The 25,198-nt window shown below is 35.1% G+C and overlaps 1 protein-coding gene across 2 annotated transcripts in view; it reads left to right on the plus strand.

Annotated features, from left to right (window-relative positions):
- Positions 1–25,198, plus strand: part of LOC110461007 (sodium- and chloride-dependent creatine transporter 1-like) — a 51,379-nt gene that overhangs the window by 15,064 nt on the left and 11,117 nt on the right. For both annotated transcript variants that reach the window (XM_021514270.1, XM_021514278.1), the window contains exons 2-5: positions 11,499–11,630; positions 18,662–18,902; positions 19,145–19,277; positions 19,550–19,684. In XM_021514270.1, coding sequence (XP_021369945.1) covers positions 11,499–11,630; positions 18,662–18,902; positions 19,145–19,277; positions 19,550–19,684 — 641 coding nt within the window. The remainder of the gene's footprint in view (positions 1–11,498; positions 11,631–18,661; positions 18,903–19,144; positions 19,278–19,549; positions 19,685–25,198) is intronic.

Raw genomic sequence — 25,198 nt, forward strand, 5'->3', positions numbered from 1 at the left:
TTACTACAATATAACATGGGTGGGAACACGAGACACACCCATTACTACAATATAACATGTGAGAGAAAACGAAACACCTCCAATTACAACAATATAACATGTGAGAGAAAACGAGACACACCCATAACTACAATATAACATGTGTGAGAACACGAAACACACCCATTATTACAATATAACATGTATGAGACCACGAGACACACCCATTTCTACAATATAACATATGTGAGAACACAAAACACACCCATTACTACAATATTACATGGTTGAGAACACGAGACACACCCGTTACTTCAATATAACATGTGTGAAAACACGAGACACACACGTTACTACAATATAACATGGGTGGGAACACGAGACACACCCATTACTACAATATAACATGGGTGAGAACACGAGACACACCCATTACTATAATATAGCATGTGAGAGAAAACGAGACACCTCCAATTACAACAATATAACATGTGTGAGAACACGAGACACACCGATTGCTACAATATAACATTTTGAGAACTCGAGACACACCCATTACTACAATATAACATGTGTTAGAACACGAGACACACCCATTACTACAATATACCATGTGTTAGAACCCGAGACACACCCATTACTACAATATACCATGTGTTAGAACCCGAGACACACCCATTACTACAATATAAGATGTGTGAGAACACGTGACACTCCCATTACTATAATATAGCATGTGAGAGAAAACGAGACACCTCCAATTACAACAATATAATATGTGTGAGAACACGAAACACACCCATTACTTCAATATACCATGTGTGAAAACACGAGACACCCCCATTTCTACAATATAACATGGGTAGGAACACGAGACACACCCATTATTACTATATAACATGTGAGAGAAAACGAAACCCCTCCAATTACAACAATATAACATGTGTGAGAACACGAGACACACCTATTACTACAATATAACATGTGTGAGAACGCGAGACACACCTATTACTACAATATAACATGTGTGAGAACGCGAGACACACCTATTACTACAATATAACATGTGTGAGAACGCGAGACACACCTATTACTACAATATAACATGTGTGAGAACGCGAGACACACCTATTACTACAATATAACATGTGTGAGAACACACCCATTACTTCAATATAACATGTGAGAAAACACGAGACACACCCATTTCTAAAATATAACATGGGTGGGAACACGAGACACACCCTGAGAACACGAAACACACCCATTATTACAATATAACATGTGTGAGAAAACGAGACACACCCATTACTATTATATAACATGTGTGGGAACACGGGACACACCCATTACTACAATATAACATGGTTGTGAACACGAGACACACCCATTAATACAATATAACATGTGTGAGAAAACGAGACACACCAATTACTATCATATAACATGTGTGAGAACACGGAAAACACCCATTACTACAATATAACCTGTGGGAGAACACGAAACACACCCATTACTTCAATATAACATGGGTGAAAACACGAGACACACCCGTTACTACAATATAGCATGTGAGAGAAAACGAGACACCTCCAATTACAACAATATAACTTGTGAGAGAAAACGAGACACACCCATAACTACAATATCATATGTGTGAGAACACGAAACACACCCATTATTACAACAAAACAAGTATGAGAACGCAAAACACTCCCATTACTACAATATTACAGGGTTGAGAACACGAGACACACCCATTAATACAATAGAACATGTGTGAGAAAACGAGACACACCGATTGCTACAATATAACATTTTGAGAACGCGAGACACACCCATTACTACAATATAAGATGTGTGAGAACACGAGACACACCCATTACTACAATATACCATGTGTTAGAACCCGAGACACACCCATTACTACAATATAACAGGTGTGAGAACACGAGAAACACCTATTACTACAATCTAACATGTGTGAGAACACGAGACACACCCATTACGACATTATAACATGTGTGAGAACACGAGACTCACCGATTGCTACAATATAACATTTTGAGAACTCGAGACACACCCATTACTCCAATATAACATGTGTTAGAACACGAGACACACCACCCATTACTTCAATATAACATGTGAGAAAACACGAGACACACCCATTTCTACAATATAACATGGGAGGGAACACGAGACACACCCATTATTACAATAAAACAAGTGTGAGACCACGAGACACACCCATTTCTACAATATAACATATGTGAGAACACAAAACACACCCATTACTACAATATAACATGGGTGAGAACACGAGACACACCCATTACTACAATATAACAGGTGTGAGAACACGAGAAACACCTATTACTACAATCTAACATGTGTGAGAACACGAGACACACCGATTGCTACAATATAACATTTTGAGAACTCGAGACACACCCATTACTCCAATATAACATGTGTGAAAACACGAAACACACCCGTTACTACAATATAGCATGTGAGAGAAAACGAGACACATCCAATTACAAAAATATATGATGTGAGAGAAAACGAGACACACCCATTATTACAATAAAACAAGTGTGAGACCACGAGACACACCCATTTCTACAATATCACATGGGTGGGAACACGAGACACACCCTGAGAACACGAAACACACCCATTATTACAATATAACATGTGAGAGAAAACGAACCACCTCCAATTACAACAATATAACATGGGTGAGAACACGAGAAACACCTATTACTACAATATAACATGTGTGAGAACCCGAAACACGCCCATTATTACAATATAACAGGTATGAGACCACGAGACACACCCATTTCTACAATATCACATGGGTGGGAACACGAGACACACCCTGAGAACACGAAACACACCCATTATTACAATAAAACAAGTGTGAGACCACGAGACACACCCATTTCTACAATATAACATGGGTAGGAACACGAGACACACCCATTATTACAATATAACATGTGTGAGAAAACGAGACACACCCATTACTATTATATAACATGTGTGGGAACACGGGACACACCCATTACTACAATAAAACATGTGTGAGAACACGAGACACACCTATTACTACAATATAACATGTGTGAGAACGCGAGACACACCTATTACTACAATATAACATGTGTGAGAACACACCCATTACTTCAATATAACATGGGTGAAAACACGAGACACACCCGTTACTACAATATAGCATGTGAGAGAAAACGAGACACCTCCAATTACAACAATATAATATGTGTGAGAACACGAAACACACCCATTATTACAACAAAACAAGTATGAGAACACAAAACACACCCATTACTACAATATTACATGGTTGAGAACACGAGACACACCCGTTACTTCAATATAACATGTGTGAAATCACGAGACACACCCATTTCTACAATATCACATGGGTGGGAACACGAGACACACCCATAACTACAATATCATATGTGTGAGAACACGAAACACACCCATTACTTCAATATACCATGTGTGAAAACACGAGACACCCCCATTTCTACAATATAACATATGTGAGAACACAAAACACACCCATTACTACAATATAACAGGTGTGAGAACACGAGAAACACCTATTACTACAATCTAACATGTGTGAGAACACGAGACACACCTATTACTACAATATAACATGTGTGAGAACACACCCATTACTTCAATATAACATGTGTGAAAACACGAGACACACCCATTTCTACAATATAACATGGGTGGGAACACGAGACACACCCATTATTACAATATAACATGTGAGAGAAAACGAAACACCTCCAATTACAACAATATAACATGTGAGAAAAAACGAGACACACCCATAACTACAATATAACATGTGTGAGAACACGAAACACACCCATTATTACAATAAAACAAGTATGAGACCACGAGACACACCCATTTCTACAATATAACATGTGTGAGAACTCGAGACACACCAATTACTACAATATAACATGTGTGAAAACACGAGACACACCCATCATTACTTCAATATAACATGTATGAGAACACGAGACACACCCATCATTACTTCAATATAACATGTATGAGAACACGAGACACACCCATTACTACAATATAACATGTGTGAGAACACGAGACACACCTATTACTATAATATAGCATGTGAGCAAGTGATATTCCTTCATCATTTCGCAATTTATACATTTACCGTCTATGTGGAATTTGTAATGTTTCTCCTTAAAAAAAATAAACAACAAAAATGAATATTCAGTCATTTTGATGTTAAATGGTTGTGATTAGATTTATTATTTCCCAAATCTGGTTGGAGGAACAAAATATAGTTACAAATGTTACAAACCCCATTCCAAGAATAAACAAAATGTTTCAGACCGACTAAAAATATGTTAGAGAATTTCCATTTTCCAGGTCTGTAAATAGTAGGCAGACCTTATTCTATGAACAGAATTTGCCTGCTGCGAATTCTCAACTTTGTTAGGAGAGGAAACGTCACGTGACAAGTTTTTATTTTTTACAGACTCTAAGAAAAGAAATAAGTGTGACATAATATGACATCGTTTGATCTTGTAGTATTCAAATTCGACAGGACGGATAACTGGTATGAATTTATTATAACATAACATTAACCATTGCAAATTTCAGTTTTGGTCTATCTATGTTTTTTCTCATATTTTCTTAGGAATACCACTTTCACCTTCAGCCTCTATGAGTATTATTCAGGCCAGGTTTGAAAATCATGGATAGACCTCACTTGAAGTCCATATGACACCCAATCACTACCACACGAATGCAAGTCCTCTATATACTTATTACCCTGTATAGTAAACAACAAGCTCATTACATGCAATTAGCTGCTCGGCCTAACAAACTAACCCTACCACGTCTTACGCTTCCGAAACAATCTCATTGGTCGTCTATAAACCGCACGTGCTTCTCAACCTATACGAGTGCCACGTACCTATAGGACAAATATTTCCCGCTTTTCTACGAGCCGCGGGAAATTTAAATCATCTGCAGTCGACAGTGACGCCATACATAAGCCGAGTTCAGCGATGTCACAGAAGGTACTGCAGATTTAAATGGCTACATGGTCAGAGGGAATCTGGAATCTTAAAAAATAGGAGTGGTTACTAAAGTGTTCTACATAGGTAGTCTAGCATGTCATTCATCATCCCGGTAATACACTCCACTAAACGTATACAAAGGTTTAAACCCGGTTAATGCTATAGCTTAAAATGTGTTGTCAACGGACTGAATGTACTGAAACAAATCTGAATAAATAATGAATACTCCAAAAGATGTTCAGATTTGTTTAATATTTCTTGTTGTTCACCCTACACGTATCTTAACACGTTTTATACATTTGATACCATACTGCAGGATACCCCATCATCATAGAGATGAGATGAGGTTCTTATCGGCTTTTTTTGAAAATGTCATGTCCTTGAACGCTGTAATAGCGTCCATCTTAACTCGGTTTTAGAAGACAAAACTTATATATAGACCTTAGCAATCTGTATCTCTAGATTCTTCGTGTGGTGAATAGATATCGAAATGTAAATAAAACCACAATTCGACGAATCAGTTATATCACTAGAGCAAAAACTGCACAAATAGAAGATTTATGTGGTGACCATTAAAAACAATACAAGTCTAGGACCTGTATTCAGGTAACAGTTCTCATGCTCAAGCACAGATTCTGTGATCAAACAAACTTTCGTGTACCTCACTTACATTATGTGACGCAGTCAAACATTCAAGTAAACAACTTTGAAAACGGTATTTAGTTTTCAGTTAATCCTAAACTATTCCAAATTGTTGATTTCATCACAAAAACAAAAGATTGATCATGAGCACAGAATCTGGATTTGATAGAGTTTTATGAATACGAGCCTGGGTGTAAGTGCGTTTTCAACGCGATTCATGGAATATATCCTGAAAGCAAATGTTGTTATGACCTCATGAAATCTAATTTCTTTCCTTTAGTAACATCATTACATATTCATGTTGTTATACAATGTAGTAACATCATTACATATTCAAGTTGGTATACAATGTAGTAACATCATAACATATTCTTGTTGGTATACAATGTAGTAACATCATTACATATTGTTGTTATACAATGTAGTAACAACATTACATATTCATGTTGTTATACAATGTAGAGACATCATTACATATTTATGTTGATATACAATGTAGTGACATCATTACATATAAATGTTGTTATAAAATGTAGTGATCATTACATATTCATGTTGGTCTACAATGTAGTAACATCATTACATATAAATGTTGTTATACAATATAGTAACATCATTACATACTCGTGTTGTTACACAATGTAGTAACATCATAACATATACATGTTGTTATACAATGTAGTAACATCATTACATATTACATATTCATGTTGTTATACAATGTAGAGACATCATTACATATTTATGTTGATATACAATGTAGTGACATCATTACATATAAATGTTGTTATAAAATGTAGTGATCATTACATATTCATGTTGGTATACAATGAAGTAACATCATTACATATTCGTGTTTTATATAATGTAGTAGCATCATTACATATTCATGTTGTTATACAATGAAGTAACATCATTACATATAAATGTTGTTATACAATGTATTAATATCTTTACATATTCATGTTGTTATACAATGTAGTGACATCATTACAGTTGTTATACAATGTAGTAACATCATTACATATAAATGTTGTTATACAATGCAGTAATATCTTTACATATTCATGTTGTTATACAATGAAGTAACATCATTACATATTCATGTTGGTATACAATGTATTAACATCATTACATATTCGTGTTGTTATTCAATGTAGTAACATCATTACATATAAATGTTGTTATAAAATATAGTAACATCATTACATATTCATGTTGTTCTACAATGAAGTAACATCATTACATATTCGTGTTGTTACACAATGTAGTACCATCATTACATATAAATGTTGTTATACAATATAGTAACATCATTACATATTCGTGTTGTTACACAATGTAGTAACATCATTACATATAAATGTTGTTATACAATATAGTAACATCATTACATATTCGTGTTGTTACACAATGTAGTAACATCATAACATATTCATGTTGTTATACAATGTAGTAACATCATTACATATTCATGTTGTTATACAATGTAGTGACATCATTACATATTCTTGTTGTTATACAATGTAGTAACATTATTACATATTCATGTTGTTATACAATGTAGTAACATCATAACATATTCTTGTTGGTATACAATGTAGTAACAACATTTCATATTCATGTTGTTATACAATGTAGTGACATCATTACATATTCATGTTGTTATACAATATAGTAGCATCATTCCATATTCATGTTATTATACAATGTAGGAACATCATTACATATTCATGTTATTATTCAATGTAGTAACATCATTACATATAAATGTTGTTATTCAATGTAGTAATATCATAACATATTCATTTTGTTATACAATGTGGTGACATCATTACATATTCATGTTGTTATACAATGTAGTAACATCATTACATATAAATGTTGTTATACAATGTAGTAATATCATAACATATTCATTTTGTTATACAATGTAGTGACATCATTACATATTCATGTTGTTATACAATATAGTAGCATCATTACATATTCATGTTATTATACAATGTAGTAACATCATAACATATTCTTGTTGGTATACAATGTAGTAACAACATTACATATTCATGTTGTTATACTATGTAGTAGCATCATTACATATTCGTGTTATTATACAATGTAGTAACATCATAACATATTCTTGTTGGTATACAATGAAGCAACAACATTACATATTCATGTTGTTATACAATTTAGTAACATCATTACATATTCTTGTTGGTATACAATGTAGTAGCATCATTACATTGTATAATAACATGAATATGTAATGATGTCACTACATATTCATGTTGTTATACAATGTAGTAACATCATTACATATAAATGTTGTTATAAAATGTAGTAATATCATTACATATTCATTTTGTTATACAATGTAGTGACATCATTACATATTCATGTTGTTATACAATGTAGTAGCATCATTACATATTCATGTTATTATACAATGAAGTAACATCATTACATATAAATGTTGTTATAAAATGTAGTAATATCATTTCATATTCATTTTGTTATACAATGTAGTAACATCATTACATATTCGTGTTGTTACACAATGTAGTAACATCATAACATATTCTTGTTGGTATACAATGTAGTAACAACATTACGTATTCATGTTGTTATACAATGTAGTAATATCATTTCATATTCATTTTGTTATACAATGTAGTAACATCATTACATATTCGTGTTGTTATAAATTGTAGTAATATAATTGCATATTCATGTTGTTATACAATGTAGAGACATCATTACATATTCATGTTTTATATAATGTAGTAGCATCATTACATATTCATGTTATTATACAATGTTGTAACATCATTACATATTCGTGTTGTTATACAATGTAGTAACATCATTACATATAAATGTTGTTATACAATGTAGTAACATCATGACATATTTGTGTTGTCATACATTGTAGCAATATAATTGCATATTCATGTTATTATACAATGTAGTAACAACATTACATATTCATGTTGTTATACAATATAGTAGCATCATTACATATTCATGTTATTATACAATGTTGTAACATCATTACATATTCGTGTTGTTATAAATTGTAGTAATATAATTGCATATTCATGTTGTTATACAATGTAGTGACATCATTACATATTCATGTTTTATATAATGTAGTAGCATCATTACATATTCATGTTATTATACAATGTATTAACATCATTACATATTCGTGTTTTATATAATGTAGTAGCATCACTACATATTCATGTTATTATACAATGTATTAACATCATTACATATTCGTGTTTTATATAATGTAGTAGCATCACTACATATTCATGTTATTATACAATGTATTAACATCATTACATATTCGTGTTTTATATAATGTAGTAGCATCATTACATATTCATGTTATTATACAATGTATTAACATCATTACATATTCGTGTTTTATATAATGTAGTAGCATCACTACATATTCATGTTATTATACAATGTATTAACATCATTACATATTCGTGTTTTATATAATGTAGTAGCATCATTACATATTCATGTTATTATACAATGTTGTAACATCATTACATATTCGTGTTGTTACACAATGTAGTAACATCATAACATATTCTTGTTGGTATACAATGTAGTAACAACATTACGTATTCATGTTGTTATACAATGTAGTAATATCACTTCATATTCATTTTGTTATACAATGTAGTAATATCATTTCATATTCATTTTTTTATACAATGTAGTAACATCATTACATATTCATGTTGTTATACAATGTAGTGACATCATTACATATTCATGTTTTATATAATGTGGAAACATTACGATTTTGTACATGTAGAATGCGTCACATCCCTTTATTTTGACATCAGACAAAAGTATGTGATGGCGTAAGATATCTTCAGCAGATCAAGCACACTACTTATATTTCCATTTTAAATATTTACAAAATTTACATTGTACATGCAATGGTTTTAAGCAAAGTAAAGTTTGACAGTTATTCGTTATTCGGAATAACGAATAACATTCTAACTTTTCCTTTCCCCCTGGAAAATCATAGTTAAATAGTTATTCGTTCTTCATAATACCAAATAACTCATCAACTCTACCTTGGTAAGGTTTTACCATTACGGTTAAAAGAATCTCGAACTCGGTCGTATTCCATCTGACTTTTGATAGACTAGCTGATGCTAACTTTAAATATATTGTTATTTTCGTTTACTTTTGGTCCATAGAATGAAAATTTGATGACTAAGAAATAGAATATTTGTAATTCAATAACAACAATATTACTTTGCACATTCTGTAAACATATTATGTCTGCACAGTCGAATATCTATTTTTAGTATTTTTTTGCGTCTTTCGAACAAACATGACAAAACCAAGAAAGAGTTTTTTTGGTATTTCATCTGATATAAACTCCGGTTTCAGTTGCATGCCTGCGTTAAACTAAAGAAATGTATCCTCGTGCATAGTTTAATTGCAGTGGATTATATTTAGGGAGCAAGGTATCATTAAGTTTGACTTGATGTTCTCATACATAAAACTAGTTGAGGCAAGATGACAGCGGAGTGAAATAAAACGCTAACCCATATTCAGCCCCCAAACTCCCGTCCATCCACATCGATGTTCAACCCAATCCGGACCTTTTCCGACCGTTTGTACGACATTTTTCTTAAAATTGGACAATGAAAAGGGAGGGTTTCCTTTGTCACTAAGCAAGTCTATTTCTTTTATCAAGAAGAGACTGTAGACGTGTTTACATGCAAGACTAACGCTATTAGTTTAGTTGTCTGCAAACACAACTACATACCTTTTAGGTTAATTTAGATTCTCTGTCTGCAGACACGACTACATACCTTTTAGGTTAATTTAAATTCTCTGTGGCAGACACAACTACGTACCTTTTAGGTTAATTTAGATTCTCTGTCTGCAGACACAACTACATACCTTTTAGGTTAATTTAGATTCTCTGTGGCAGACACAACTACATACCTTTTAGGTTAATTTAGATTATCTGCCTGCAGACACAACTACATACCTTTTAGGTTAATTTAGTTGAATGTAGGTTGTACATCGGGCATCTAGAAATACAGACTTGTGTTTTGCATTAATTGTGGATCTTAAAGGTTATTTTTAAAACTACTCTGAAATTGAATCCAAATCAGCTTGCTGTCGTTTTTTCCATTGTTTTGTTCTCATAGCATCCATCAGCATCTTGACATTCACATCTCAATTGAGAACAGGTACCTGTCATTACTTGGAGCCAACAATGAAAAGCTATCCTGTTTTGAATTTAGGATAATACTTAATTCACCAATTATTCCGTGTCAAACGGAACCTTAATCATGTGGGGACTTTAGAGCAGGACCTAGTGTTAGAGTCATTCCAACGTCAGCATAATTCAGTCGTTATGGTGTTTGCTTGTAATTGAAAACTTTGGAAGCATTGGGTTTAGATCAACAGTAGCAGAACTGCAAGAAATGATGACGGGTTCGTTCACAGATGAAGTGCTGTGGTATGTCGACATACGTTTGATATAGAATATCACTACTGTTAATGACACTTATCCCATTGTTAAAGTAACAGGACATGAGGGTTGATAAGTAAGGTTACGGAATTGTAAATGGTATCACAATACTGCCCCGGCTTCACTAATCATACAGATCTGGATCATGTTTAATGTCTAAAAACAATAGTATGATAGTATCAATAATTTTGATAAAAATGGCATGTGTTAACAGTTAAATATTTGGTGATTTTCAGGAGCGTTCCTCATTCCTTACCTTGCATGCGTGGTCGTGGCCGGAGTACCTCTCTTCTTTATGGAAGTAGCCGTTGGTCAGTTTATGGGGGTCAGCGGATTCAAGGCATGGAATATCTGTCCTTTATTCCAAGGTAAAGGGATTAAGCAGATCTGTTTTTTCAGAGACCACATATTTCAATTCAACTCATTTGAAAAAAATATCCAACGTATAGAATCATTACACCATTTCTGACATGCGATTTATAAGATTGGAGATTAATAAAATCTTGCCGCAATTTTCAAAAATCAATTTATTTACGGTGCTACATTTATAATCCTTGGATTACCGTCCTCTGTTTTGATATTTGCGTTGGTTTAGGGTAATACACTGTCACAAATACAGTTTAGTTGGAGACGTGAGAGGAACAGGTAAATATAATATTTGCAACATAACAATCTGAATAATCACAGACAGATAATTCCGATTCTGCTTCATATTCTATTCGTTCACAAACGCATTTGTTTTGTCACAGTTTCTTAGAATAGTATAAAACATTATACAGTTGTAGAATGGGTATGAGGGAAATAGCACATTTATGGTCCCCCAAGGTGAAAAAACTATTCGCCGCCTCGGGAAATAGTTTTTCACCAAGGGTGACCATAAATTTGCTATTTCCCGAATTACTCATTATGTAACTGTTTTATTATAACGAAACAAATTATTCACCAAGTAAAGGCAATTTAACAAATGAATTTATTTATTCCTTTCCTTTTACAATTTCAAAGACTGAAAGAGAAAAAAATGCAATTGGAAGTACTGTATGCATCGTCGTTGATGATAACTTCATTTCTAGCATTCAAGAAGTGTTTTATAGACTGAATCTCATAGTCACCATTGTTTTTCTCCCATATCTACTGTTAGTAGATCTAGTCCCATCCATTTTTTTTAAAAGAGCTTGCTTGACCCTACTCGTAGACGCTTCCGGCATTCCGTTCTGTTAAATAAGTTTTAAGTGAATTCACTGCAGTCTTTATAACAGCTTTAGTATTTAAGCTACGTTTAGCGTCCAAAATCTGCTGTAACTACTCTTTACAACAACAAAACAGCCTTCATCGGTGGCCATTTCACTGTTGTCATTTGGTTCTGAAAATGTGACGTCACGAGCGTCACGGGGAAGTTGGTTGAATGTTTTCATTGGTTGAAATCTTATAAACTCCACCTACAATATTCATGAGGGAGTGGTCCATTCTGGCAGGGTGTAGTCCCTTTTTGCAGGGAGTAGTCCTAATTTGGGCAGGGAGTAGCTCTCAGATGGAGAGATTTAAGTGATTTAAGGGAAAAAGCAGATTTGATCGTATTGTTTTTATATAGGGAAAACTCAGTAGAGGTATAATAATATAAACTATGGAACGGGCAGGTCTGTGCCGTAGTTCCCAACCACCTCACTCAATAGGGCGTGCCTTCTTTGAAATATAACCCCTTTAGAACAGACAAGAAATTTCTTCCATCAAATGGGTATGCATAAACACTGTGTCATATCTACACGTACGGGTGTCGGTCGGTCGGTCCTTTTGCCACTTTAGATATACACACTGAGTAAGACCTAGACTTTCATATATCCTGTTGACACTTTTAGATATGTAAAACCACCCTGGCAGATCTATGATAACTTTTATCATGCTAATGTATGTGAAAAGTACGATGGCCGAAGGCGATCAGGCATATATTGATTCGCACGTTTAGAATGCACAGAATTAGAAATGTTGTCACGGTAATTTGATATCAAACCGATGCTAACGTTGTTAAAACTATATATGGCAGAACGACAGCCTCCTTTTACAGGAATTGCAAGTAAATTCATTTCAATTTCATAGCTCCAAACTTAATGTTTTAAATGGTTATGCAACGGCGGTTGTTATGAATAACACATATATAGAGTTTAGTAATTAAATAAACGTTATGTAGTTTTTTTTGTAGTTTGAGAATGGTTTCATAGTGAAATATTTACTTATCGGTTTCACCTGACTTGTTCCAATACTCTAGCAAAGCCCAATCCATTAGATGACAGTGACCTATTATATCTGGGTTGCATGCAACCCAATTAAAATGCATGGCATCCATTGTTCCGACATATCATTAACATGTATCATCGATATCGATAACATTCGCCATTTCACTTCTAGATATGGTAAAACCACCAGGTAGGACCAAGAGCACGGAAGGTGGTGCTGTATGGTTATTAAAAAACGCGAATTAATAAAAACAAAACGTAACGAGAAAAACAAAATCAAACAACAAATGCATATTGATTTCAGTCACGGTTTACATTCAGATATAAATATCCCTATTAATTAATAAGAGATACAGAAGTGTATCCTGTATATAGCCCTAATGCTCTTCCGTAATATAGGCACTCAACAGGAGCGTTTAAAAATGTTTCCAAATTCCGCAGTGTCAATCCCATATATTTTTTATGGGGAAGAAGAGGCTCGGGGGTTTTATCAGTCAATCGCTATCAATGGTCGTTGATTTAGATTTGAACATATTTGTATTTGCATCTGATCCGTACATTAGGGATTGGAGGTCAAAACAATAGCCTTTCTCGGGTCATAATTGTTTACCACGCTACAGTAACGAAATAGGAAATGATTAATTTGTGTGGCGAAAACGGAACACAATCCATTGTAACACATAAAAGTGTACTGCGGTGCAGAAACGAAACAGAAATGTTTGTTTACCGGGTGAAAGCTTGCCGTGATACAGAAACGAAATAGGAATGTTTGTTTACCGCATTAAAGCTAACCGTGATACAGAAACGAAATAGAAATGTTTGTTTACCGGGTGATAGCTTACCGTGATACAGAAACGAAATAGAAATGTTTGTTTACCGCGTGAAAGCTTACCGTGATACAGAAACGAAATAGAAATGTTTGTTTACCGCGTGAAAGCTAACCGTGATACAGATACGAAAGAGAAATGTTTGTTTACCGGGTGATAGCTTACCGTGATACAGAAACAAAATAGAAATGTTTGATACAGAAACGAAATAGAAATGTTTTTTAACCGCGTGAAAGCTAACCGTGATACAGAAACGAAATAGAAATGTTTGATACAGAAACGAAATAGAAATGTTTGTTTACCGCGTGAAAGCTAACCGTGATACAGATACGAAAGAGAAATGTTTGTTTACCGGGTGATAGCTTACCGTGATACAGAAACAAAATAGAAATGTTTGATACAGAAACGAAATAGAAATGTTTTTTAACCGCGTGAAAGCTAACCGTGATACAGAAACGAAATAGAAATGTTTGATACAGAAACGAAATAGAAATGTTTGTTTACCGCGTGAAAGCTAACCGTGATACAGATACGAAAGAGAAATGTTTGTTTACCGGGTGATAGCTTACCGTGATACAGAAACAAAATAGAAATGTTTGATACAGAAACGAAATAGAAATGTTTTTTAACCGCGTGAAAGCTAACCGTGATACAGAAACGAAATAGAAATGTTTGATACAGAAACGAAATAGAAATGTTTGTTTACCGCGTGAAAGCTAACCGTGATACAGATACGAAAGAGAAATGTTTGTTTACCGGGTGATAGCTTACCGTGATACAGAAACAAAATAGAAATGTTTGATACAGAAACGAAATAGAAATGTTTTTTAACCGCGTGAAAGCTAACCGTGATACAGAAACGAAATAGAAATGTTTGATACAGAAACGAAATAGAAATGTTTGTTTACCGCGTGAAAGCTAACCGTGATACAGATACGAAAGAGAAATGTTTGTTTACCGGGTGATAGCTTACCGTGATACAGAAACAAAATAGAAATGTTTGATACAGAAACGAAATAGAAATGTTTTTTAACCGCGTGAAAGCTAACCGTGATACAGAAACGAAATAGAAATGTTTGATACAGAAACGAAATAGAAATGTTTGTTTACCGCGTGAAAGCTAACCGTGATACAGATACGAAAGAGAAATGTTTGTTTACCGGGTGATAGCTTACCGTGATACAGAAACAAAATAGAAATGTTTGATACAGAAACGAAATAGAAATGTTTTTTAACCGCGTGAAAGCTAACCGTGATACAGAAACGAAATAGAAATGTTTGATACAGAAACGAAATAGAAATGTTTGTTTACCGCGTGAAAGCTAACCGTGATACAGATACGAAAGAGAAATGTTTGTTTACCGGGTGATAGCTTACCGTGATACAGAAACAAAATAGAAATGTTTGATACAGAAACGAAATAGAAATGTTTGTTAACCGCGTGAAAGCTAACCGTGATACAGAAACGAAATAGAAATGTTTGATACAGAAACGAAATAGAAATGTTTGTTTACCGCGTGAAAGCTAACCGTGATACAGATACGAAAGAGAAATGTTTGTTTACCGGGTGATAGCTTACCGTGATACAGAAACAAAATAGAAATGTTTGATACAGAAACGAAATAGAAATGTTTGTTAACCGCGTGAAAGCTAACCGTGATACAGAAACGAAATAGAAATGTTTGATACAGAAACGAAATAGAAATGTTTGTTTACCGCGTGAAAGCTAACCGTGATACAGATACGAAAGAGAAATGTTTGTTTACCGGGTGATAGCTTACCGTGATACAGAAACAAAATAGAAATGTTTGATACAGAAACGAAATAGAAATGTTTGTTAACCGCGTGAAAGCTAACCGTGATACAGAAACGAAATAGAAATGTTTGATACAGAAACGAAATAGAAATGTTTGTTTACCGCGTGAAAGCTAACCGTGATACAGATATGAAAGAGAAATGTTTGTTTACCGGGTGATAGCTTACCGTGATACAGAAACAAAATAGAAATGTTTGATACAGAAACGAAATAGAAATGTTTTTTAACCGCGTGAAAGCTAACCGTGATACAGAAACGAAATAGAAATGTTTGATACAGAAACGAAATAGAAATGTTTGTTTACCGCGTGAAAGCTAACCGTGATACAGATACGAAAGAGAAATGTTTGTTTACCGGGTGATAGCTTACCGTGATACAGAAACAAAATAGAAATGTTTGATACAGAAACGAAATAGAAATGTTTTTTAACCGCGTGAAAGCTAACCGTGATACAGAAACGAAATAGAAATGTTTGATACAGAAACGAAATAGAAATGTTTGTTTACCGCGTGAAAGCTAACCGTGATACAGATATGAAAGAGAAATGTTTGTTTACCGGGTGATAGCTTACCGTGATACAGAAACAAAATAGAAATGTTTGATACAGAAACGAAATAGAAATGTTTTTTAACCGCGTGAAAGCTAACCGTGATACAGAAACGAAATAGAAATGTTTGATACAGAAACGAAATAGAAATGTTTGTTTACCGCGTGAAAGCTAACCGTGATACAGAAACGAAATAGAAATGTTTGTTTACCGGGTGATAGCTTACCGTGATACAGAAACGAAATAGAAAGGTTTGATACAGAAACGAAATAGAAATGTTTGTTTACCGGTTGATAGCTTACCGTGATACAGAAACGAAATAAAAATGTTTGTTTACCGCATTAAAGCTTACCGTGATACAGAAACGAAATAGAATTGTTTGATACAGAAACGAAATAGAAATGTTTGTTTACCGCATTAAAGCTTACCGTGATACAGAAACGAAATAGAGATGTTTGATACAGAAACGAAATAGAAATGTTTTTTTACCGCATGAAAGCTTACCGTGATACAGACACGAAGTCGAATTGTTTGTTTACCGGGTGAAAGCTAACCGTGATACAGAAACGAAATAGAAATGTTTGATACAGAAACGAAATAGAAATGTTTGTTTACCGCATGAAAGCTTACCGTGATACAGACACGAAGTCGAATTGTTTGTTTACCGGGTGAAAGCTAACCGTGATACAGAAACGAAATAGAAAGGTTTGATACAGAAACGAAATAGAAATGTTTGTTTACCGCATGAAAGCTTACCGTGATACAGAAACGAAATAGAAATGTTTGTTTACCGCATAAAAGCTTACCGTGATACAGACACGAAATAGAAGTGTTTGTTTACCGGGTGAAAGCTAACCGTGATACAGAAACGAAATAGAAATGTTTGTTTACCGGATGAAAGCTTACCGTGATACAGAAACGAAATAGAAATGTTTGTTTACCGCATGAAAGCTTACCGTGATACAGACACGAAATAGAATTGTTTGTTTACCGCGTGAAAGCTAACCGTGATACAGAAACGAAATAGAAATGTTTGATACAGAAACGAAAGAGAAATGTTTGATACAGAAACGAAATATAAATGTTTGATACAGAAACGAAATAGGAATGTTTGATACAGAAACGAAAGAGAAATGTTTGATACAGAAACGAAAGAGAAATGTTTGATACAGAAACGAAAGAGAAATGTTTGATACAGAAACGAAAGAGAAATGTTTGATACAGAAACGAAATAGAAATGTTTGATACAGAAACGAAATGCTTATGCAATTTGTCCTGCCGCCTTTTGCCATTGTATTAAGGTTGAACAATCCCCTTAAATTTCAACACCCTGGTAAGTGTTATTCAACGGCCCTTTTGAAAAGATAGGAATATTTATATGTAATTTAAACATATTAAATATAGACCTATGAGCACCAAAACTACATAAACTTCATGTAAAGTGCCCTTTCTTAGCATTTAATGGTGTTATACAAAAGCTAAATGTGTTATAAATATTATCATACTTTTCAGTTTTAATGTTTATTAAATGTCTAGCGAATTTATAGCATCATCTAACGTTCACTAATCAATCGAGGTCACTTAGCCTTTGTTTGCTTATTCATAATCTGCTAAAATATATTACCATGGGGATTTTACGAAGGTTTTAGTGGTTTCGCATGGCAACATCTATCTTGATTTGATGTCGTAATTCCTCTCAACAAGCTGATAGAAGAGAAATTTAGCTCTGCATGGCCTAGGTATATAAATAAACTTTAAATGATATGTCATTTCTTATAACTCAGTTGGGTCGCAAAAGAGATTGATATGATATAAGTTCGGTGAACTATATTTATGAAGACGTCTGCCTTCATGCCTTATTAGTGACTTCGTTAAGATATGTACTATTTTTGATATCTAGTGTACAAATTCAATATACTCAAACTAAATCTATCTTGTCTACATCTATATATATCCATTATATCATGTACCTCGTTTCCAGGTCTTGGTGGTGTGACGACCACAGTGGTGTTCTACCTAAACTGTTACTACAACGTGATCATCTGTTGGGCTCTTTACTATGTGTTTTCCTCCTTTACCTCCGAGCTTCCCTGGAAGACGTGTGGTCACGAGTGGAACACGGAACACTGCTACGACTTCACTGCTGTAAACAAGACAAATTCTACGAACAATGTAACGGCGGTGCCAATGATCAGGATAGACCCAGTCAATGAGTATTGGGAGTAAGAATACATTTGATTATTCGTAATTCATAAACATATGTGTGAGTGTTTCTTAATTGTAAGGGAGAATTTGTGTTTAAGATATGAAAAGCTGAACAAATATCAATGATAATTATATAAAACGGCATCGATTGATAATATGTCAGTAACGAATGTAGATTATTATACATCAGAATGAATAACAGGTTTTCAATATACATTTATCGCTCAGACTTTATTACATTCTTTTTTCTAACGATCAGGAGAAAAGTGTTAGGAATATCGGACGGGATAGAGAATATGGGAACCATCAAATGGGATCTAGCCCTGTGTCTCCTGTTGGCCTGGGTTATCGTATATGTTTGCATCTGTAAAGGAATTCGATCTTCCGGCAAGGTGAGTACGTCACATCCGGTATTTTGAACATCATTGTGAGACATTTGATGTTGCATTTGTCTTAATAGTTTCGATCGTTTTATTTTCCCAAAACAAATTGTTTTACAATTGTAGAAGTTAATTCTTACACTATATTGTATTTCTAAAAAAAACGTGATCATTTTGGTTATAAATTTGGATCTATGACTATACGCTAGTAATTTTCCAGAACTCCTCTAATAAAGTGACAGATATTTATGTGTATGCTATCTGTATTTATATATCATCTCCAGGTGATTTACGTAACGGCGACCGCCCCATACCTCTTCATGCTCGCCCTGCTTATACGTAACTCTGTTCTAGAGGGCGCTCTTGACGGGGTCATTTATTATCTCAAACCAGACTTAGCCAAACTGTTGGACGTCGGGGCAAGTATTTAGCTGATCCATAGTTCGCTCGTCTTATGAGACAGACCCAGTCACTTGAGATATGTCCCCATGGTCATGTCAAATATTGCATTATATAATCTCTTTATAATCATTTAAAGTTGTTTGAATTCTTTGCATCAACCTATACAGCCCGGTCCTTAAGCCCTGTGATATATTCGTTGATGCGTTTCATACTTAGTTGTCACTCACCAAGAACATGACACTTCATACTTTATAGGTGTAACTGATATACACTAGGTCTAGTTATATTTCACTCTGCCATTCCATATTTCATATAGATGTACCGACAACCCGTTCCTGTCTCTCGTATATATTATTATATATTGCTTCTGTCCTAGGATAAAGCAGGTGTTTTACATATACCGACACCCGTACCATATCAGCTTAATATTAACTGGCATTTATAAACGAATCGTCAATAACTTATCAGATGTCATAGCAAGTGTTTATTTTCCAGTGCTACTTCGAATAAAGACATTAAATATCACTGTACAGAGGTGACAGAGTCCTCAATAGGTTCTTCGAGATGATTCACAGTGCATCACATGCGTGTCACTTTATACCTTACGTAGCGTGCTCTCAGTATGATGCACATTCCTGTTGCCAACAGACACCTACCAAATACACCTAAAATACAGAGTCCTAAACAATAGCCCCAAAGCTCCATTCGAGATGATTCACAGTGCATCACATGCGTGTCACTTTATACCTTACGTGGCGTGCTCTCAGTATGATGCACATTCCTGTTGCCAACAGACACCTATCAAATACACCTACAATACCGAGTCCTAAACAATAGCCCCAAAGCTCCATTTAACTATTTTGATGCCTGACCTTTATAAACAGCTCTGTTTTTTTTGTATTTGTCTTAGGTTAGGGTAGTGCACGCGCACACTCCCTTCCCCGTTTCTGTCAGGGATATAACAAGTTGGCATATTTGCTTTCGAACGCCGAAATTTTCTTCTCATATTTCACCACTTGACCATACAATAATATAATTTTATTTGCATACACATATAGTTTGTATACACATGCGACACTTGTCCTCTCTCGGGTTAACTGACCATGATGATATTCAAAGGGACTCTTTTCTTATATCATGATGATCAATTCTACAAACGATTAATTCTGTGTTCCAAAACAAATAGACATCTTTTTAAAACTGTGCACCGGACCATATCTGCCTAATGGTCGCATATGTTACCTGTAATTCTTAAATTATTTTTAAAAGCGTATTTTCTCCCAATATGGCCCTTTCCAATTCCTCAGGCTTGTGTTTACCGAAGAGTCAATAAAGATGTTCCTTTCTGCCATGAAGTCTAGTCCACGCATTGATCAATGTTTATGATGCCGATAATTAAAGAAAAAGTAGTACTGTGTCAATAGCACCACCTCTGCACGACGGGGTCAAAGGTGACATTAAGATCGACATTACAAAAGGTACATTCCTGTCGAAAAACCTATGACGTTGCACTAGTGCTTGAAGTTAAGTCTAGTCGTCTGCTGCCAAGAGACTAGGGCAACTACACTGTTATACGTTTCATTAAAGCTATCAATTACTAAACAATTATGGACCTTTGTGCTGGTGAATATGATGTGATATGAACCTGAAATAGTGATATTAACTGAGGCGAATCCGAGGTCAATATCACTCTTTCAGGTTCATATCACATCATATTTACAAGCACAAAAGCCCATAACTGTTTCATTATATGCTTCAACAATAAAATAAAACAAAACAAAACTAAAGATTCTGACTTTTGTACGCGAACCTCCGTGTAAAATTTAGCCAGGTTTGAATACAACAGTTCATCATTGAAGCTTTCGAAGGCATCGACTAGGTTCTTTTTCTTCAGATAAGCATGGAGGACATGCACTGCGTGTTCAATGGCATATTTTTTACGTTAACAGCATCTTTATCCTCGAATAGTTTTGGTAATTTTCCTAACCGAAGAGAAACGTTCGCCAGCAGCCATCTTCTAATGTCGTCTGACAGATCGCGTTCCAGTCTAACTGCGCATGCGCTACGACACGTTCCGGGGAATTTCCATACAGGCTATATTTAGAAATCGGTATTCACTGCATAACCAGTCTACATGAGTTTTTGAGGACTGATCACGTGTATAGGATCCGACCAATGTGATTGCGTGAAATTTTCATGCATATAATAAACTCTCTAAGCTACACTCAAATATGAAATATGAAAACGTTAATGTATATGATAATGTACTCTTGTTAATTTGGTGATAATTGATTAAGATAATACGTCAACGTGTTTAACAGACAGGAAGTGTGGCAGGCTCTTGATTGGGTATTGGGAGGTGAAACGTAATGATAATGGCCTTATAATGTATATCAATACCGGAAAGCATAAAAAAAACATATGTGCCACTTAGTACAGTACAGTCATATTAAGCTAATTATCTAAGTTATCTTAGGTAACGTCTTAGACGACGCCTGTACATTGCATAATAGCTGAGAACTGGGAAAATCTATATTTAACTTTCTGAAACCTTTTATCAGTGTATATTACGTAATATTGAACTCTATTAAAACACCGTACTAAGATAATGGTGAGTGTTATGTTATTCTATTAGAATATTTCATTTGCACATCGCAGCGTTCGGCGTTATCAAATATCGTTCCGTAATCCGTACCAAGTCATGTTTACTACTGCCGTAATCTGTACCAAGTCATGTTTACTACTGCCGTAATCCGTACCAAGTCATGTTTACTACTGGCGTAATCCGTACTAAGTCATGTTTACTACTGCCGTAATCCGTACCAAGTCATTTTACTACTGCCGTAATCCGTACCAAGTCATTTTACTACTGCCGTAATCCGTACCAAGTCATGTTTACTACTGCCGTAATCCGTACCAAGTCATGTTTACTACTGCCGTAATCCGTACCAAGTCATGTTTACTACTGCCGTAATCCGTACCAAGTCATGTTTACTACTGCCGTAATCCGTACCAAGTCATGTTTACTACTGCCGTAATCCGTACCAAGTCATGTTTACTACTGCCGTAATCCGTACCAAGTCATGTTTACTACTGCCGTAATCCGTACCAAGTCATGTTTACTACTGCCGTAATCCGTACCAAGTCATGTTTACTACTGCCGTAATCCGTACCAAGTCATGTTTACTACTGCCGTAATCCGTACCAAGTCATGTTTACTACTGCCGTAATCCGTACCAAGTCATGTTTACTACTGCCGTAATCCGTACCAAGTCATGTTTACTACTGCCGTAATCCGTACCAAGTCATGTTTACTACTGCCGTAATCCGTACCAAGTCATGTTTACTACTGCCGTAATCCGTACCAAGTCATGTTTACTACTGCCGTAATCCGTACCAAGTCATGTTTACTACTGCCGTAATCCGTACCAAGTCATGTTTACTACTGCCGTAATCCGTACCAAGTCATGTTTACTACTGCCGTAATCCGTACCAAGTCATGTTTACTACTGCCGTAATCCGTACCAAGTCATGTTTACTACTGCCGTAATCCGTACCAAGTCATGTTTACTACTGCCGTAATCCGTACCAAGTCATGTTTACTATTGCCGTAATCCGTACCAAGTCATGTTTACTACTGCCGTAGTCCGTACCAAGTCATGTTTACTACTGCAGTAATCCGTACCAAGTCATGTTTACTACTGCCGTAATCTGTACCAGGTCATGTTTAATACTGCCGTAATCCGTACCAAATCATGTTTACTACTCCCGTAATCCGTACTAAGTCATGTTTACTACTGCCGTAATCCGTACCAAGTCATGTTTACTACTGCCGTAATCCGTTCTAAGTCATGTTTACTACTGCCGTAATCTGTACCAAGTCATGTGTACTACTGCCGTAATCCGTACCGAGTCATGTTTACTACTGCCGTAATCCGTACTAAGTCATGTTTACTACTGGCGTAATCCGTACCAAGTCATGTTTACTACTGCCGTAATCTGTACCAGGTCATGACTCCTGCCGTAATCCGTACCAAATCATGTTTACTACTCCCGTAATCCGTACTAAGTCATGTTTACAACTGGCGTAATCCGTACCAAGTCATTTTTACTACTGCCGTAATCCGTACCAAGTCATGTTTACTACTGCCGTAATCCGTATCAAGTCATGTTTAATACTGCCGTAATCCGTACCAAGTCATGTCTACTACTGCCGTAATCCGTATCAAGTCATGTTTACTACTGCCGTAATCCGTATCAAGTCATGTTTACTACTGCCGTAATCCGTACCAAGTCATGTTTACTACTGCCGTAATCCGTACCAAGTCATTTTACTACTGCCGTAATCCGTACCAAGTCATGTTTACTACTGCCGTTATCCGTATTAAGTCATGTTTACTATTGCCGTTATCCATACCAAGTCATAATTACTACTGCCGTAATCCGTACTAAGTCATGTTTACTACTGCCGTAATCCGTACCAAGTCATGTTTACTACTGCCGTAATTTGTACCAAGTCATGTTTACTACTGCCGTAATCTGTACCAAGTTATGTTTACTACTGCCGTAATCCGTACCGAGTCATGTTTACTACTGCCATAATCCGTACCAAGTCATGTTTACTACTGCCGTAATCCGTACCAAGTCATGTTTACTATACTGCCGTAATCCGTACCAAGTCATGTTTACTAATGCGTAATCCGTACCAAGTCATGTTTACTACTGCCGTAATCCGTTCCAAGTCATGTTTACTACTGCCGTAATCCGTACTAAGTCATGTTTACTACTGCCGTAATCCATACTTAGTCATGTTTACTACTGCCGTAATCCGTACCAAGTCATGTTTACTACTTGGGACAATTATGAAAATAACACGAATACAAAAAGCTTCCCTTTAATGCTGCAATTATGTATAAGTCGATGAGTACCGATTATGTCGCTCAGATTTTGTATTGCTGGGTAATTTACAACACATAATAGGGTAAATTTATATATATCAAAAATCAAACACTTTGTTACGGTAAGAGTTTTCAACGAATTATGATTAAGAGTTCGTTTGTAATAACTTCAGTTTCACGATGCCTTTCTTCAATCTTGTAATATTAACTTATCTGCTTCCCCTATCTACTGAGAAAACATGGCTTCTTCTGAGTCAGTTACAAATATCAGGATTGATGTCACTTGTCATTAGTTTATATAGTCGCCCTAACTTGGGGTCTTAATAGCACGTTGTAGAATTTAACGGGCGTCATCAAAAGGTGATTGGGAATTACGAAATTTCGGTGTTCACTATTTCTTAGACTTTTGATTACCTGCAGAAATTCTGGGATTCGGCGGTAGTCGTTCGGACAGGTGTTACATCTGGTTCTGAAGCGTACATTGTATTATTCATGTATTTTTGTTTGACCATCTATAAGTTTCCGTTATTATAGATTTTAGTTCCCTCTATGAGTTCAGATTTTCATCGTGTGTTGAAATTGACGTTCTGGCGTTTTCTTTCTTTTTCACACCATTCTAGATCAAGCTTCTGG

Source organism: Mizuhopecten yessoensis, unplaced genomic scaffold (assembly GCF_002113885.1).
Source record: "Mizuhopecten yessoensis strain PY_sf001 unplaced genomic scaffold, ASM211388v2 scaffold1379, whole genome shotgun sequence".
Classification (NCBI taxonomy): Eukaryota; Metazoa; Mollusca; class Bivalvia; order Pectinida; family Pectinidae; genus Mizuhopecten; species Mizuhopecten yessoensis.